Source organism: Engystomops pustulosus, chromosome 4, assembly GCF_040894005.1.
Source record: "Engystomops pustulosus chromosome 4, aEngPut4.maternal, whole genome shotgun sequence".
Lineage (NCBI taxonomy): Eukaryota > Metazoa > Chordata > Amphibia > Anura > Leptodactylidae > Engystomops > Engystomops pustulosus.
In genome coordinates, this window is record NC_092414.1 from 52,367,021 (window position 1) to 52,382,130 (window position 15,110).

Genomic DNA, 15,110 nt, shown 5'->3' on the forward strand with positions numbered 1-15,110 from the left:
AAAGGAGGATAAACTGGGCCCTTACATTTTAGCAGCTTTTGCACTTCTGCACCTTAGGACCCAGAGGACAACAAACAGGATGGTGTGAGGTGACCAAAGAATAGTGAGGAACATAGTGAAAGGCAGGAACAGCAACCAGCCAGTTGAAGCTGTTGTGATAAATATGGCTTTATGTTACTCAAATCCCGCACTTCCCTCCAGCCTCATCCCAATTAGCCTAATGGAGCTATCTAACACTACAAAGGCTGCAGAGGAACTCTGGCTTGGTGGGGGGTAGCTATTAACTAACACCTTTTGCAGCCACAACGTCTCCCAAAGGCTTAAGCTGACAATGCACTGTTATACACTGACACCAATGCTTCCGGATTAGTTCACCACAGCTGTGGGTGCTGTGGGCATGAATAATACCCAAGTGTCAAGCGCCCTGTGTGACAAACACAGGTGCGCCGTACTCTCATTAGCATGATATAAAAACTGTTTTGCCGACGAAACACCTCAGTTCCTTAACAACACCTGTCTAAAGGTATGTTTGCCTAATGATGGTGTTTTTAAGGTAGGTTTCCTTTAAATGGCTGCATCTGTAGCTACCAACTGTCAAAGGAAAAAAAGAGATTTGGTTTTTTGGGGGACGTAGTTTGGTTGAGGCTAATAGTCATTTTAATGTTTGAGATCTTCTATAAATAATTTTAGGGTGTTTTTTATGAGAAAGATTGCTCTGGTTCTTGAAAGTTTCTGTATATGGGCAGTTTTTGCGAATTCTCCTAAACTGACTAAATGAGATGTTTGATTTATGGTGGTGTGCACTTTAAAAATGTAGGTAACTGTTATTATCAAAGGTTTTGAAGTGGGTTCTTGTGGAAATGTAGTTATCAGTGCTTAATAGGTGAAGGTCGAAAAACTCCAGTTCAGTTGTGTTAAAGATGCACCCCTGCCTCCCTGTGTGGCGCGGCGCCCTCCGGCCCGGACTTACCTTTCCACGAGCCTGCTACCCGTCCGACTAAGCTGCACACGTACCTTACCTGCTCCTAGGGCGCATGCGCTGGCTCTTCAAGACTTAGAGGGCCAGCGTCCTCCTGATTGGCACTGGTTAATCCGGCTCAGCCTTATAATCCCCCTTCCTGCCTCACCGGATCTTCAGCATCATTTCCTGCTAAGTGAAAGCCCTCCAGTGTTGCTACGTTTCCAGTGTTACTCCGTGTTCCTGTGTTACCAGTGCTCCCCTGTGTTCCTGTCATCCAGTCCTGTCTGCCTGTATCCTGTGCCAGCTCCTGTGTTCCTGCTGTGAGTTCCAGCTTTTCCTCCTATCTGTTCTCCTGCTTTCACCCCAGGCACGGACTGTGTCCTGCATCTCCGTACTCTGTTGGCTGCAAACGCGGGCCTAGTCGCTCCTGTGGAATTTCCTGGTGGCACCCTGCTGCAGCAAGACCATCCAGCTTTGTAGCGGGCTCTGGTGAACACCAGGTGCCCGCTTAGACTCCGGTCCCTGGTGTCAGCCAGTACCATCATCTCCCACGGTGGTCCAAAGGGTCCACAGACTACTCCTCCTGAACTCCTTGATGAGTCTCCAAACTTAATCTCTCCAGCTTTAGTGACAGGTTGGGGAGAAAAATATAGACCACCGTCATTATCAATTAGATAATTGACAAATTTGTCAATGTAGAATGGAGGGCTGTCCTAAATCAGTAGGAGGTCATCAATGTAGAGTTTGTATAGAATTACGTTAGATTTCCAAATGTTTTCATTGCAGATGTAATCTTCCTCAATCTTCCCCGTGTACAAATTGGCAAAGCTTGGGGCAATTGCTGTGCCCTTGGTTTGTCTATAAATTGTGTTTTGAAATGTGAAATAGTTGTGAGTATATAATGAATAGCTTCAGGTATGAAGTTGCCTTGTTGTAGGAGCATGGTTGGATCCTTATCTAAGTAATATTTTACTGCTTCAATTCCTTTGTGATGAGGGATATTGGAGTTAAGAGAGGTGACATCAAGGGAAAGCCAGATGTAGGTTGTTTCCCAATTAATGTTCTCTACTGTTAACAAAACACAAGTTAAGTCACGTAGATAAGAGTTCAGTTTAGTGATATAATTCTGAAGTAGAGTGTCAACGTAGGGGGATAAATTGCATGTTAGGGAGGAGATGCCATAAATTATGGGTTTGTAGTAACCAGTGGGTTTGTAGTATTTATTATGAAGCTTGGGTAGGTGATAGAACGTTGCAGTTACTGAAATGTTTATGATTATGCCGGATGCTTAATTTTGATTTTGGATGCTATTTTCCATGACGGGGGTTAAACGGGGTTAAATAACCATTATTATATGTGGAAATTATATTTATAATGTGCAAATAACACTTTGTAATGAATGGGTTAAAACCAGACATTAAAACCCGAGACTGTCAGGGTAACCGATTACCTCACGGAGAGCAGTGATCGAATCCAAGATGGTGCCACCCACTCCTAAGAGGGCTAAGAGAAGATCTCATTACAAAATGATCTCTCCAAAGATCTTCTTATACATAGGCCTGTGACCAGGACGAGGGGGCATCTCTGAAGCAGGTCTGTGGGTTCTGATTTCATGAAAATGGTGCAGAACTTTATCTGAATATAAATTGGTAAGTTGTTTAATATCATGTCCACAATATAAAATGAACAAGTAACATAATGTGGCCAACCCCATTAATTGTGGAATTTTTTACATGACAGAACACGGTTCTGAAATCTTTTTCTCTTGCAGAATCCATAGAACATGTTCTCTTGTCCTTCTTAGTTCTCTAAATGTTAAACCCATATGTACTGTATTTTTTCACACTTGCAGGAGGCAAAATCTATAACTCTGACTGTCATCAATTGAGAATTTCAGCAAGGTTAATAAGATTTTCCGAGGGTATTTGCTTTTTTGGTGGTAATGACCTTGTTTATTTTCCACCACTATATTTTTTCTTTTATTGTGGTACATAATGTCAGCTGATTCCTTTCTTTAGTCTTCTTAGATATGTCCATGTATCCCAATCATTACATAGTTAGTACTGTTGAAAAAGATTGGTATTTTTGACCTGACAATACATGATGCTCATATTTTCCAGCTTATCCTTTTCTCTTGCAGATTCCATAGAACATGTTCTCTTGTCCTTATTAGTTCTCTAGCTGTTAAATCCATATCAACTGTATTTTTTCACATGTGCAGGAGGCAAAATCTATAACTCCGACTGTCATTAAGAGAGAATTTCAGCAAGGTTAATAAGAATGGCCAATAATTTCCAAAGGTATTTGATTTTTTTATGGTAATGACCTTGTCTATTTTTTATTTTACTGTGGTACTTAATGTCAGATGATTCCTTTCTTTAGTTTTCTTAGATGTATCTACATTCCCTAAATTAGACATAGTTACTACTGTTGAAAAATATTGATTTGATAGACCATCAATTTTCTTCTCAAAAACCTCATTGGTTGAACATATCCGGGCACATTTACTGAGGCCCTTGCGCCAGTTTGGACTTTGCACATTCTTTTATGTGCAAACTACTTGCACTTATATTTAAGAAGTGCCACATATGTGGCAGATGTGACCCTTTTTTGCTGCGGCTGCTCTATTCTTTCACACAAATTTTGTCATTAAAATGGGCGTTCCGGTGCTCAGTCAAACTGTGTGCCACATTTAACATGCATGTCAGGGGTAGTGGGCCCACTGAATCATCGTGAGCAATGACGTAAGCCGACACCTGGGAGCGGAGTCTAAGTGACACCCGGTATTCACCAGAGCCCACCTTAAAGCGGGTTGGACTTGCTGTGGCAGGATACCACCAGGTCACTCCACAGGCACAACTTTGATCGCAGTGGCGGCCAAGGCGAAGTACAGAATTGTAAGGCAGAGACGGAGTCGTGGTCACGCAGGAGGTCCGGACAGATGACATAGGATCAGAGTCAGGAACAAGGCAGAAGGTCAGGGCTGGTGGCAGAGAAGTGAAGTCAGGAACAGGAATCGAGGTGACAACAGGAAATCACTATAAACGCACAGGGTGATGACAGGAAAGCTTTCTCAGAGGCACAAAGATCCGACAGGAGACACAGGAAGGGTCGGCAATTTATCAGGGCAGGCGCCCCCCCAGCACCAATCATTGGCGCACTGGCCCTCTAAATCTTACAGAGTCAGCGCGAACATGCCCTAGGAGGCAGGAACACATGCGCTGGAGTGCGGGGACCACTGCTGGAGCGAGGGAAGGTGAAAGAGGCTGCGGCAGTGCTCCAGCGGGACAGAGAGGCATATGGGTCGCAGGAGCACCCATGACAATGCAAAGTCTGACAGAAGTATGTTGCACATCCCATGTTAAAGATTCATGGAGAACAGGTGCCACAATTCTTAAATCTGGCACCCTCTTCCCAATGCACAGGCAAACTGCACATTGTTTGCATTGTTTTTAGTAAATATGTCTCATCCTCATTCTTTGCTTTGGAACTATTATAGATCAGAGGCTTCGGATGCAGGAACCTTAGATGCAGTAGTGAGTTCAGAGATTTTGTTTCTAAATATAGGTGATAGGTGAAGCGTGTCAGTGCCTCCTGTTCTGAAATATTTTTCATGCTATTTTGTGTCTGTGTTCATATACATGTGTTCATATATGTTATCTGCTGGTTTTATCCATGTACACTAAATAAAGGTGAGATTCATACTATAGTATTAGCTGTTGTCTGTCTTTGTATGTTATATTTATTGTGCTAATGCGACTGACCTGATTAAATATACTTTGTGGAGGGGAATGAGTAACGGTGAGAATAATTGCATGCTATGTCAAAGCCAAAGCTGTACATGAGTGGCTTTCTTATTATTTCATGTCAGCAGCACAATGGAAAAGCTATTTTATGGCTAAAAGAGGCACTGGAAAAATTCTCCCTATGTGTTATCATAATTGGATGCTCATTTCATAGAAGTGGAAGCTACAATAGAGTACAGGACCACATTAAAGCCACAACATTTAAATTTCATGTACCCTCCGTGATATGTATTCGTCCTCTATGTACTGAGCATTGATATAATACAGATGAGTAAAACAGGCAAGTCGTTTACATTGTGGTTAAACTGCATATAAAATCATATATATATGTTTTAAATTAGAAGTTTGACCACATGTACATTCTACTGGCTTTGTCAATGACAGAAAAAACTATTTTTTAAACAGTCCTCATGATTGTATAAAGTTTATGACTGGAAACTATCTACCTTAAAAGCTGAAAGAAAAATAAATTATTTGTGAATTGACTAATCCTCGCTTTTGTTATCTCCCGGGACATTCGGCATTCTTGTAAAAAATACTTTTATTACAATTGATACATCAATAGGCGGAGAACACATGATGTATCTACCTGGGCAGGTGGGTCGGGCCTTTGTCATAAATGTCCCCCATAGTGTTCTTCAGCTTCCAATATAATTGTGCCACTTGGAATAAGCCATTACTGTCCACTCTGTGTAACTGAGGCTGCCAATGATCATGTTTGGAAGGATGGAAGATATGTACCCTGTTTCACAACTTATATAGGTCTCCTTAATTTCTGACTCCCTCTCTCTCTCTGATTTTTCTTTAACTTGTTCCATAGAGAAAAAGATTCCCATTTCTGTTGAACCTCTCACAGAAAAAAACATTAAAATCAAAAAACACATGTTCACATTTGTTTTATATTAGGATTAGGCTATGGTTAGGTTGAGGTTAGCCAGTGTTGTACAGTGCATTTATATAAAAACATGGGGCTCAATGAAAAATCTTTACCAGGCCCCAATCTGTAATGTATTGTTTATATATTGGGTCTGTTCCTATGGGACAGAGATTCCTTATGGGCTCCATGGATGTTCCTGGACCAAGTTGCAACCCAGACCTCTAAACCCCCAAAATTTACACCTCTGCACTCCAGATATAAATTATAGACAAACATCTTATACCATTAGATATACTACAAATGATTGAGACTTTCTTTTCCATTAACCATCACAAATTATGTTCAACTTAAAGGAAATGTGCCACTGGCTTATTTCTGTATTTACCCGTAAAGGGGTATTCCTACAATGGGAATGGTTCTGGAGCCATTGTCTGTACATTCTGTAGATAAACATGTCTGAAACGAAATAGTAACCATTAACCGTTTGGGAGAATGTCTTAGAGAATGTCCTGGTAAAATCAATTATGGCCAATAGCATTACAGTATTCTATCTTATGTTCACAACCCCTTGATGATGTTGATGTTTCTGTCTTTGATATATGCAGCTGATAAAAAAAACTGATAAAAAAGACTAATAAACTGGGAGAAGATTACTGATGTGTGTCTTGGTTTGTGTTCAAGTCCCTGTACCGGGCAGACATGAAAGAGTTAATTTGAAAGTCACCTTTACAACATGAAGGGCGGTTTAAGCCCTAGATAAAAATCTCTAACAATGGTAAAATAACATATTCTACAACTAAACTATTCCTCTCACATGAGCAGTGTGCTGCAGGAGCAGGGGGAGGAGGAGGCAGAGATCACTAGAGCCAGGGCCGCATCTGCCATGAGGCGAGATGAAAATCTCGCTTCAGGCGGCAGAATGCGGGTCCCTGTAAAGGGCGGCGAAATTCGCCGCTCTAAAGTTGGCGATTCGGGCGTCCATTAACGCCCGAATCGCCCACCAGCTAAATAAATCGCGCCTGTCTCTTTAAGACACAGGCGCGATTTATATGCGGAGCGACGCAGCTCCTTTCCGGCAGCTGCGTCGCTCCGTTCTAAGCAGTGACACAGGCGCCATGACGTCATGGCGCGGCGCCTGTGTCACTGTGCGGAGCCGCGTCTCACAGGAGAGCCGCGTGAACACCGGAGCCGCGACGAGGGAGCAGCTGCCTGCAGGTGAGTAGGATTTTTATTATTTTTCATGTATTTAATTAATTGTGGCTAATAATTAACACTGCGGGGGGGGGGGCTATATATATCATATGGGGCCAGAATTATTTTAAACTGGGGGGGGGGGGGATCATGGAATGCTATTTTATTTGGGGCTATAATTATTTCTTTATTACTGGGGGGGATGCAATATATATTTATATTATTTGGGGCTATACCGTAATTATTTTATACTGGGGGGAATGCTATATATATATTATTTGGGGCTATGATTGTTTAATACTAGGGGGATGCTATAGATATTATATGGGGCCAGAATTATTTTATTCCAAGGGCGGGGGGGGGGGGGGGGGGGTTCTGTATATTTTATTTGGGGATTTGGAGCTATAATTATTTTATACTGGGGGGATGTTATATATATTATTTGGGGCTATAATTATTTTATACTGGGGGGGTGCTATAGATATTATTTGGGGCTATAATTATTTTATACTGGGGGGGATGCTATAGATATTATTTGGGGCTATAATTATTTTATACTGGGGGGGATGCTATAGATATTATTTGGGGCTATAATTATTTGATACTTGGGGGGATTCAGTATATATTATATGGGGCCAGAATCATTTTATACTGGGGGGTGCTGTATATCACTATATCACTAAGCTGGGGGGATGTATATGGGATACAGTATATTACTAAGCTGGGGGGCTGTATATGGGATACAGTATATTACTAAGCTGGGGGCTGTATATGGGATACAGTATATTACTAAGCTGGGGGGCTGTATATGGGGTACAGTATATTACTAAGCTGGGGGATGTATATGGGGTACAGTATATTACTAAGCTGGGAGGATGTATATGGGATACAGTATATTACTAAGCTGGGGGGCTGTATATGGGATACAGTATATTACTAAGCTGGGGGATGTATATGGGATACAGTATATTACTAAGCTGGGGGGATGTATATGGGATACAGTATATTACTAAGCTGGGGGCTGTATATGGGGTACAGTATATTACTAAGCTGGGGGATGTATATGGGATACAGTATAATACTAAGCTGGGAGGGCTGTATATTGGGTACAGTATGTTACTAAGCTGGGGGGATGTATATGGGATACAGTATATTACTAAGCTGGGAGGGCTGTATATTGGGTACAGTATATTACTAAGCTGAGGGGCTGTATATGGGATACAGTATATTACTAAGCTGGGGGGATGTATATGGGATACAGTATATTACTAAGCTGGGGGGCTGTATATGGGATACAGTATATTACTAAGCTGGGGGATGTATATGGGATACAGTATATTACTAAGCTGGGGGGCTGTATATGGGATACAGTATATTACTAAGCTGGGGGGATGTATATGGGATACAGTATATTACTAAGCTGGGGGATGTATATGGGATACAGTATATTACTAAGCTGGGGGGCTGTATATGGGATACAGTATATTACTAAGCTGGGGGGATGTATATGGGATACAGTATATTACTAAGCTGGGGGATGTATATGGGATACAGTATATTACTAAGCTGGGGGGCTGTATATGGGATACAGTATATTACTATGCTGGGGGGGGCTGTATATTGGGTACAGTATATTACTAAGCTGAGGGGCTGTATATGGGATACAGTATATTATATGTATATAGATTTTATCCCTATATAATGAAGGGATGTGTTATATGTGGGGTAGCGTGCGGTCAGTTGTGTTGTGAGGGGTATATATTATTTAGGAGCGCAGTGTTGTTTTCCAGGAGACTTCATACTGTAAGTGACTGTGGTATTTTTAGGGACGCCGGGTGGAGATGCTGCACGGAGCTGAAGATATCTGGCCGTGAATTCAGCAGTGATACGTCATGGATTGGAGAACCTGGAATAAAGTTCTACTGATGGAAGAGATTGTCATCTATAAGGCACTAGATGCCACTAATGACTCTCAGATCCTGTAGTCAGTCACACAGTGTCAGGGAGCTGTCTGTAGGGTTGTTAATTGTTAGTAAAGTTTAAGGATTTACTTAACAGGGAGTGGGGGGGGGGGCAGCATTTTAATATTCGCCTCAGGCAGCAAATATGCTAGAATCGGCCCTGACTAGAGCCACAGACACTTACTGTCCAGCAGCATGAAGAGGCAACATCAGCAGCTCTACAGACAAGACATAGCAGTGCTGAGTGTGTGTTTGATTGATAAGGTGAGGCAGCAGAGCTGAATTGGCTATTAGGGATCTTACATCAATCTCATCATCTGTCTCATCTTTCTCTTTTTCTTTGCTTCAGATATTAGTAGAATCTTCAGCGGCTAAATGAAAGTGTAGATAAACCTTGTACCCTGATAATCTAAGCACATTGTCCGCATACAGCAACAGGTGGACAAGAGGATGTGCATGAGCATAGTAGAGAAATCTGGAAGTGTCTACTCAGATAGTGCCCATCCAAAGGGCAGAATTTTACATTCAGGAATGTAGCTGATACAGCGGTAGGAGCAAAAGCAGCAAAAAGGTGAGTAAAAGTAAGGGATTAGAAATCATCTTTATCAAATTAGAAATTGTAATGGATTAAGATTTGAGGACTTCATTGGTAAACCCTTTTCATGCTGAATGTTTATAAGGAGATATGTTCCTTTAGTTTGGTTAAAATTGTACTTGAATTTACTTGAATCTTTAAGTAAATCAAGTGCAAAGGTCCCAGGGGGCATCACCACAGCCCTTCTGGACTCCTGGTCTCTTACATGCCTCCCAGAGCATTTCTCCCCTCCTAAATCTGTACTCCCCCCACCACTGTATGCTGACATCTAGCAATAGTACTCTGTGTAGCTGCAAGATTGGAGAGAGGAGGGGAAGAACATAGATGGAGGAGGGGAGAAGTGACTCCGGATGTATAAGAGCCAGAGGCGTGGAGACTGGAGGGTCTCTGGTGATGCCCCTGGAGCACTTGCACCTGATTTACATAAAGAGTAAAGCTAATTTTTAATCAAATTACAGGAGCAGAGCTCCTAAAGCATTAAAGGGGTTTTCCATTGATCTCACTATACCTAATCTCCCCACACTTATCACTTTACTAATTCAGTGTCATAGAACTGGAGACCCCCTTTAAAGGTGAATACAGCTATAAATCGGTGATAGATTTTCTTTACTCAACCCTTTGGTCTCATATTTGGAGTTTTTATTATCAAAAGTTCTTATTGGGCTGTCACACTCCAAGAGCCAGACCCACATTCAGGACCTACAGTATAATGAGGTAAGCCAGCACTGCCTGAATAAAATAATACGGCACTTTAAAAGTGCATGAATCACCAATAATGTAAGATACTACTTAGCCAATAAAATGTAATGGTCCCCGGAATCATACGATAAAATGCGATGCCAGGGTCCATCATAGACTACAATATTTTCTTTGTATTCTGGTTTATTCAGTCAGCTATTACTGCACCAATACCTGTTGCAAAAAACTCTTTGCCTGGCATCAGCAGATGGCAACATATAAGACACCTGCATTGGATAATACAATTAGATGTGCAGTGTGATAACTCAGACTCTCCATGAATCTGAAGATATCTGCTGACATATAGACAACCTACGCCTGCCATCCACAACAAACTACATGTGTGCCATGCAAAATATGGAATTAGACTTACCGGTAATTCGGTTTCCACTAGTGACCATGACGGCCCCCACCTGGAGGATGCTCCTATATCCTGTAGGGACAGGAAGTGCAAGAGATTAAAAGCTCCTCCCTAGCACCCAACACCAGTGTCTACCAAAGTACCACCCGGAAGGATGCAAGTGCAAAAAAATTTTAATAGAACCATCTCCAAGAAAGAAGAAAGGGAGGGAAATAATGGGGGGCCGTCATGGTCACTAGTGGAAACCGAATTACCGGTAAGTCTAATTCCATATTTCCACCACGTTCCATGACGGCCCCCACCTGGAGACTTACCAGATTACCCCATTATTTGGGAGGGACCACCGCCTGCAGGATTTTCCTGCCGAATGCCAGGTCCTCCTGGGAGGCAATATCCAAGCGATAGTGCTTTGCAAAGGTCGAGGAACTTGACCACGTTGCTGCTCGGCATATTTGGTCCAGAGATGCACCCCTTTTTTCGGCCCATGATGTTGCCATGGCCCTAGTGGAATGGGCTTTAATATCCCCCGGAAGGGAAGTGTCTGCGGTCTTGTAGCAGAGAGATATGGTGGATTTAATCCATCTGGCTAAGGTTGCTTTTGAAGCTTTTAACCCTCTATTCTTTCCCCCAAAGTTGACTAATAAACTGGAATCTTTACACCACTCTTTTGTTGCTTCTAAGTAAAAGAGAACACATCTCCTAACATCTAAAGTCTGCCACTTCTTTTCCCGTTCAGATTTAGGATTAGCACAAAAAGAGGGAAGAATAATTTCCTGTCTACGGTGAAATTCAGACACAACTTTAGGGAGGAAGAGGGGATCTAGTTTGAGAATTATCTTGTCATCTAAAATTCTTAGAAAGGGTTCTCTGCGTGAGAGGGCCTGGATTTCGCCCAGTCTGCGTGCTGTGGTAATTGATATCAGGAAGATTGTTTTAAATGTGAGGATTTTCATGTTTGCAGAATCCAGAGGCTCAAAGGGGGGCTCTGTGAGAATATTTAGGACCAGAGAAAGATCCCAAGAGGGGACTGGGTTGTGTATATGCGGTTTAATACGAGAACAGCCCTTAATGAATCTTTTGATCCATCTGTGATCTGCTAAAGGAAAGTCAAAATATAAACTTAAGGCCGAAATTTGGACCTTAAGGGTGCTTGGTTTAAGACCTAGAGAAAAACCAGCCTGTAAAAAATCTAAAATTTGACTTAAGTTTGGATTTTCTGGAGAAGGAGGATAATCCCCGCACCATGTACAGAATTTTTTCCAGATCTTGGCATAAATTGCGTTAGTCACTGGTTTTCTGCTTGCTTGAATAGTGTCAATCACTTCGGTAGAAAGGCCTTTGGTCATTAGGTATGCCCTCTCAGGATCCAGGCCGTGAGCTTTAGATGTCGCACGTCTTGATGATACAGTGGACCCTGTAGAAGAAGATCCTGACGATAAGGTAGATGAACAGGATTATCTATAGCTAGTTCCTGAATAACCGGAAACCAACTTCTTTTTGGCCAGTATGGAGCAATAAGAATCAATAATACCCGTTCTGTTCTTAATTTCTGTAAGATTTTGGGAATTAGGGGTATGGGAGGGAAGGCATAGACTAACCCCGACCCCCATGTATGACTGAAGGCATCTAACCCCGTAGGAGAGCCCCTATGGTCTAAAGAAAAATATTTAGGGGATTTATTATTTAGATGGGTTGCGAAAAGATCTAAGGTTGGAGTCCCCCAGATATGACAGATTTCCCTAAAAGTTTGCGGGTTTAGTGACCATTCATGGGGATCTAATGTAACCCGGCTTAAGAAGTCTGCTTCTATATTTTCTGTACCTTTGAGATGGACAGCTGAGAGGGATAGAAAATGTGTTTCTGCCCACCTAAAAATTTGATGTGATAACTCTGACAAAAATTTAGACTTTGTGCCCCCTTGTCTGCGCAGATAAGCTACTGTAGTAGTGTTATCAGAAAGGATTTTTATGTGTTGATTTTTTATATACAAGTGGCCCTTTTTGAATGTTTCTAGGACTGCCTTTAACTCCCGGAAGTTTGAGGACCTAGAACAAGTCTGGCTGTCCCACTGACCTTGAAAATAGTGGCCTGCCAATGCAGCCCCCCAACCTGACAGGCTTGCGTCTGTTCGTATTGTTAAGATTGGGTTTGGGTTCCACCAAACTCCTTTCTTTAAATTTATGGGATTCTTCCACCAGGATAGTGAATGTTTAACTGAAAGGGGAATTTTTACCTTGTGGTCTAGATATAGAGGGTTTTTGTCCCACACCCGGATTGTCCAAGCCTGCATAGTCCTTGTGTGGTTTTGAGCCCAAGACACGCACTGGATACAGGACGTCAGAAGGCCCAGAAGACTCAGAGCTGCTCGAATGCTGCACGACTCTTTCCTCTGGAAGAGACTTATATTTTCCTTTATTTTTTGGATCTTTTCTAACGGTAGGAAAGAACTCTGTTCCACAGAATCTAGTTTTACCCCTAGAAACTTTTTTACTGTCTCTGGTTTTAAATCTGATTTTTTCTTGTTTATGACCCAACCTAAGTCTTGGAGGAGACCTATGACTATCTGAAGGTGGGTCACTAGTTCTAATTTGGTCTTGGCAACTAGAAGTAGGTCGTCTAGGTAAGGAACTATAATTATGCCCTTCAACCTTAGGTGGGCCACTACCTCTGCCATAATTTTTGTAAAAATACGGGGTGCCGAAGAGATCCCAAATGGTAGGGCTTTGAACTGAAAATGAAGTATTTTTCCCCCCGGGGAACGAACTGTGAACCTTAGATATTTCTGGTGATCCTGGCAAATAGGGACGTGATAGTACGCGTCTTTTAGATCGATCGTACAAAGAAAATAACTTTTTCCTATCAAGGGGGTTGCTGACTTTATCGATTCCATCTTGAAGTGTCTGTACTTTATAAACCTGTTTAATTTTTTTAGATTTATAATTAGACGGTAAGACCCATTGGTTTTTTTTATCATAAATAGAGGGGAATAAAATCCTTCCCCTTTTTCTATCTCCAGGACTGGAACAATCACATCCATCTGAAGTAACTGTTGGATGTTGGTCCAGAGGTGGAGAGTTTGATTTTCTGGCAGATTTGGGTTCTGAAAATGTTGTGGGGGAATATGGAGAAACTCTACCCTGTAACCTGACTGGATGGTCTGGAGTATCCAAGGGTTTTGGCAGATTTTTTCCCATTCGGGCCTGAAATGGGAAAGTCTCCCCCCCACCTGCAAGTCATTGTTTCCTCTGCTTGTGGTCGGGGTTAGAGAAAAACCCTCGACCTGCGCCTCCTTTTGCGTAGCTCCATCTACCTGTCTTTCCTTTGCCTCTAAAGGGAGGTTTCTCTTCCCTGGAAGCACGAAAGGGAAAGGGAAAGGAAGGTTTTTTAGGGGGAATTCTATTAACCGGAAACCCCTTTTTTCTGTCTGCAGCATTCTCTAGTATGGAGTCTAATTCGCTGCCAAACAAAAATTTACCTTGGAATGGGATACCGCAGAGCATAGATTTAGATTTTGTATCCCCACCCCACTGTTTTAACCAGAGAGATCTCCGGACAGAATTAGTCAATGCCGCCTCTTTGGCCGAAAACCTTAAAGCTTCAGCAGAAGCATCCGCTAGAAATGCTGTGGCAGATTTGAGGAGGGGTAAAGACTCTATAATGGAATCTCTAGAGGTTTTATTTACCAGGTGTGATTCCAATTCTGACAACCAAAAATATAGAGTCCTGGCGACAGAAGTGGAGGCAATGTTGGTCTTAATATTTAAAGAAGACGTTTCCCAAGCCCTCTTAAGTAAGGCATCAGATTTACGGTCAAGGGGGTCTTTTAATTGGGCACTGTCTTCAAATGGGAGATCCGTCTTTTTTACTACCTTAGCAACTTGTATGTCGACTTTAGGTATATCATCCCATAATGTATTATCCTCAAATTGCAACCTATTCCGGAATTCTTTGGGGATAGAAATTCTTTTTTCTGGCTCCTTCCACTCCGATAATACTAAATCTTTTAGTGTGTCAATTACAGGAAAGAAACTTTTCTTTCTGTATTTAAGTCCCCCAAAGAGGTCACCCTGTACTGAGGTTGGTTCTGACACATCTTCAATTTCTAGTGTGTTTCTCAGGGCTTTTAATAAGTTGTCTAGATCTTCGGACGCAAACAAATACTTTGTGTGCCCTTGATCTTTAGAATGCCCCCCCTCTAGGCTTTCTTCCGGTCTATCATCTATAGAATAGGAAGGAAAATCTGAGTCTTGATCAGAAAAGGATGACTGAACGTATCTAGGTTTTTTCCTAGGTGGTTCGGGTAAATGAGCAGCAATAGAGGAGGAAACTTCCTCCTTTATTGCGGATCTTATTTCGTCCATTAATGACGATCTTTCCTCTTTTAAAATTTTGGTCAGACAGTCTGAACACAGGCTTTTCCTATAATCCTCGGGTAATTTAGAATTACATAAGGCACATCTTTTAGAGGGTTTTTTAAGGGGTTTATCTCTCTCTCTCTGTTCTTTCTCTTTAGGTTCTTTCTGCTCTTTTCCCTAAGAGAAGCATACATGATAACAGTTAATAGACAGGTATGAAATGTATGGAGAGAGAGAAGCGGTCAGCCCAGGGCTTGTACTTACG

The 15,110-nt window shown here is 42.0% G+C and overlaps 2 protein-coding genes across 2 annotated transcripts in view; both read right to left on the reverse strand.

Moving 5' to 3' along the window:
• Positions 1-15,110, reverse strand: part of KCNIP1 (potassium voltage-gated channel interacting protein 1) — a 262,914-nt gene that overhangs the window by 94,892 nt on the left and 152,912 nt on the right. The window lies entirely within an intron of this gene.
• Positions 10,502-12,929, reverse strand: LOC140128960 (uncharacterized). The gene is made up of 2 exons (XM_072150638.1): positions 10,805-12,929; positions 10,502-10,562 (listed from the first exon to the last, which is right to left on the reverse strand). The coding sequence occupies exon 1, from the start codon at positions 11,834-11,836 to the stop codon at positions 10,817-10,819; it is 1,020 nt and encodes a 339-aa protein (XP_072006739.1). The 5' UTR covers positions 11,837-12,929; the 3' UTR covers positions 10,502-10,562; positions 10,805-10,816.

Excerpts from the sequence above, each read along its gene's own strand:
- LOC140128960 (XM_072150638.1), bottom strand. The coding sequence starts at position 11,836 with ATGACCAAAGGCCTTTCTACCGAAGTGATTGACACTATTCAAGCAAGC.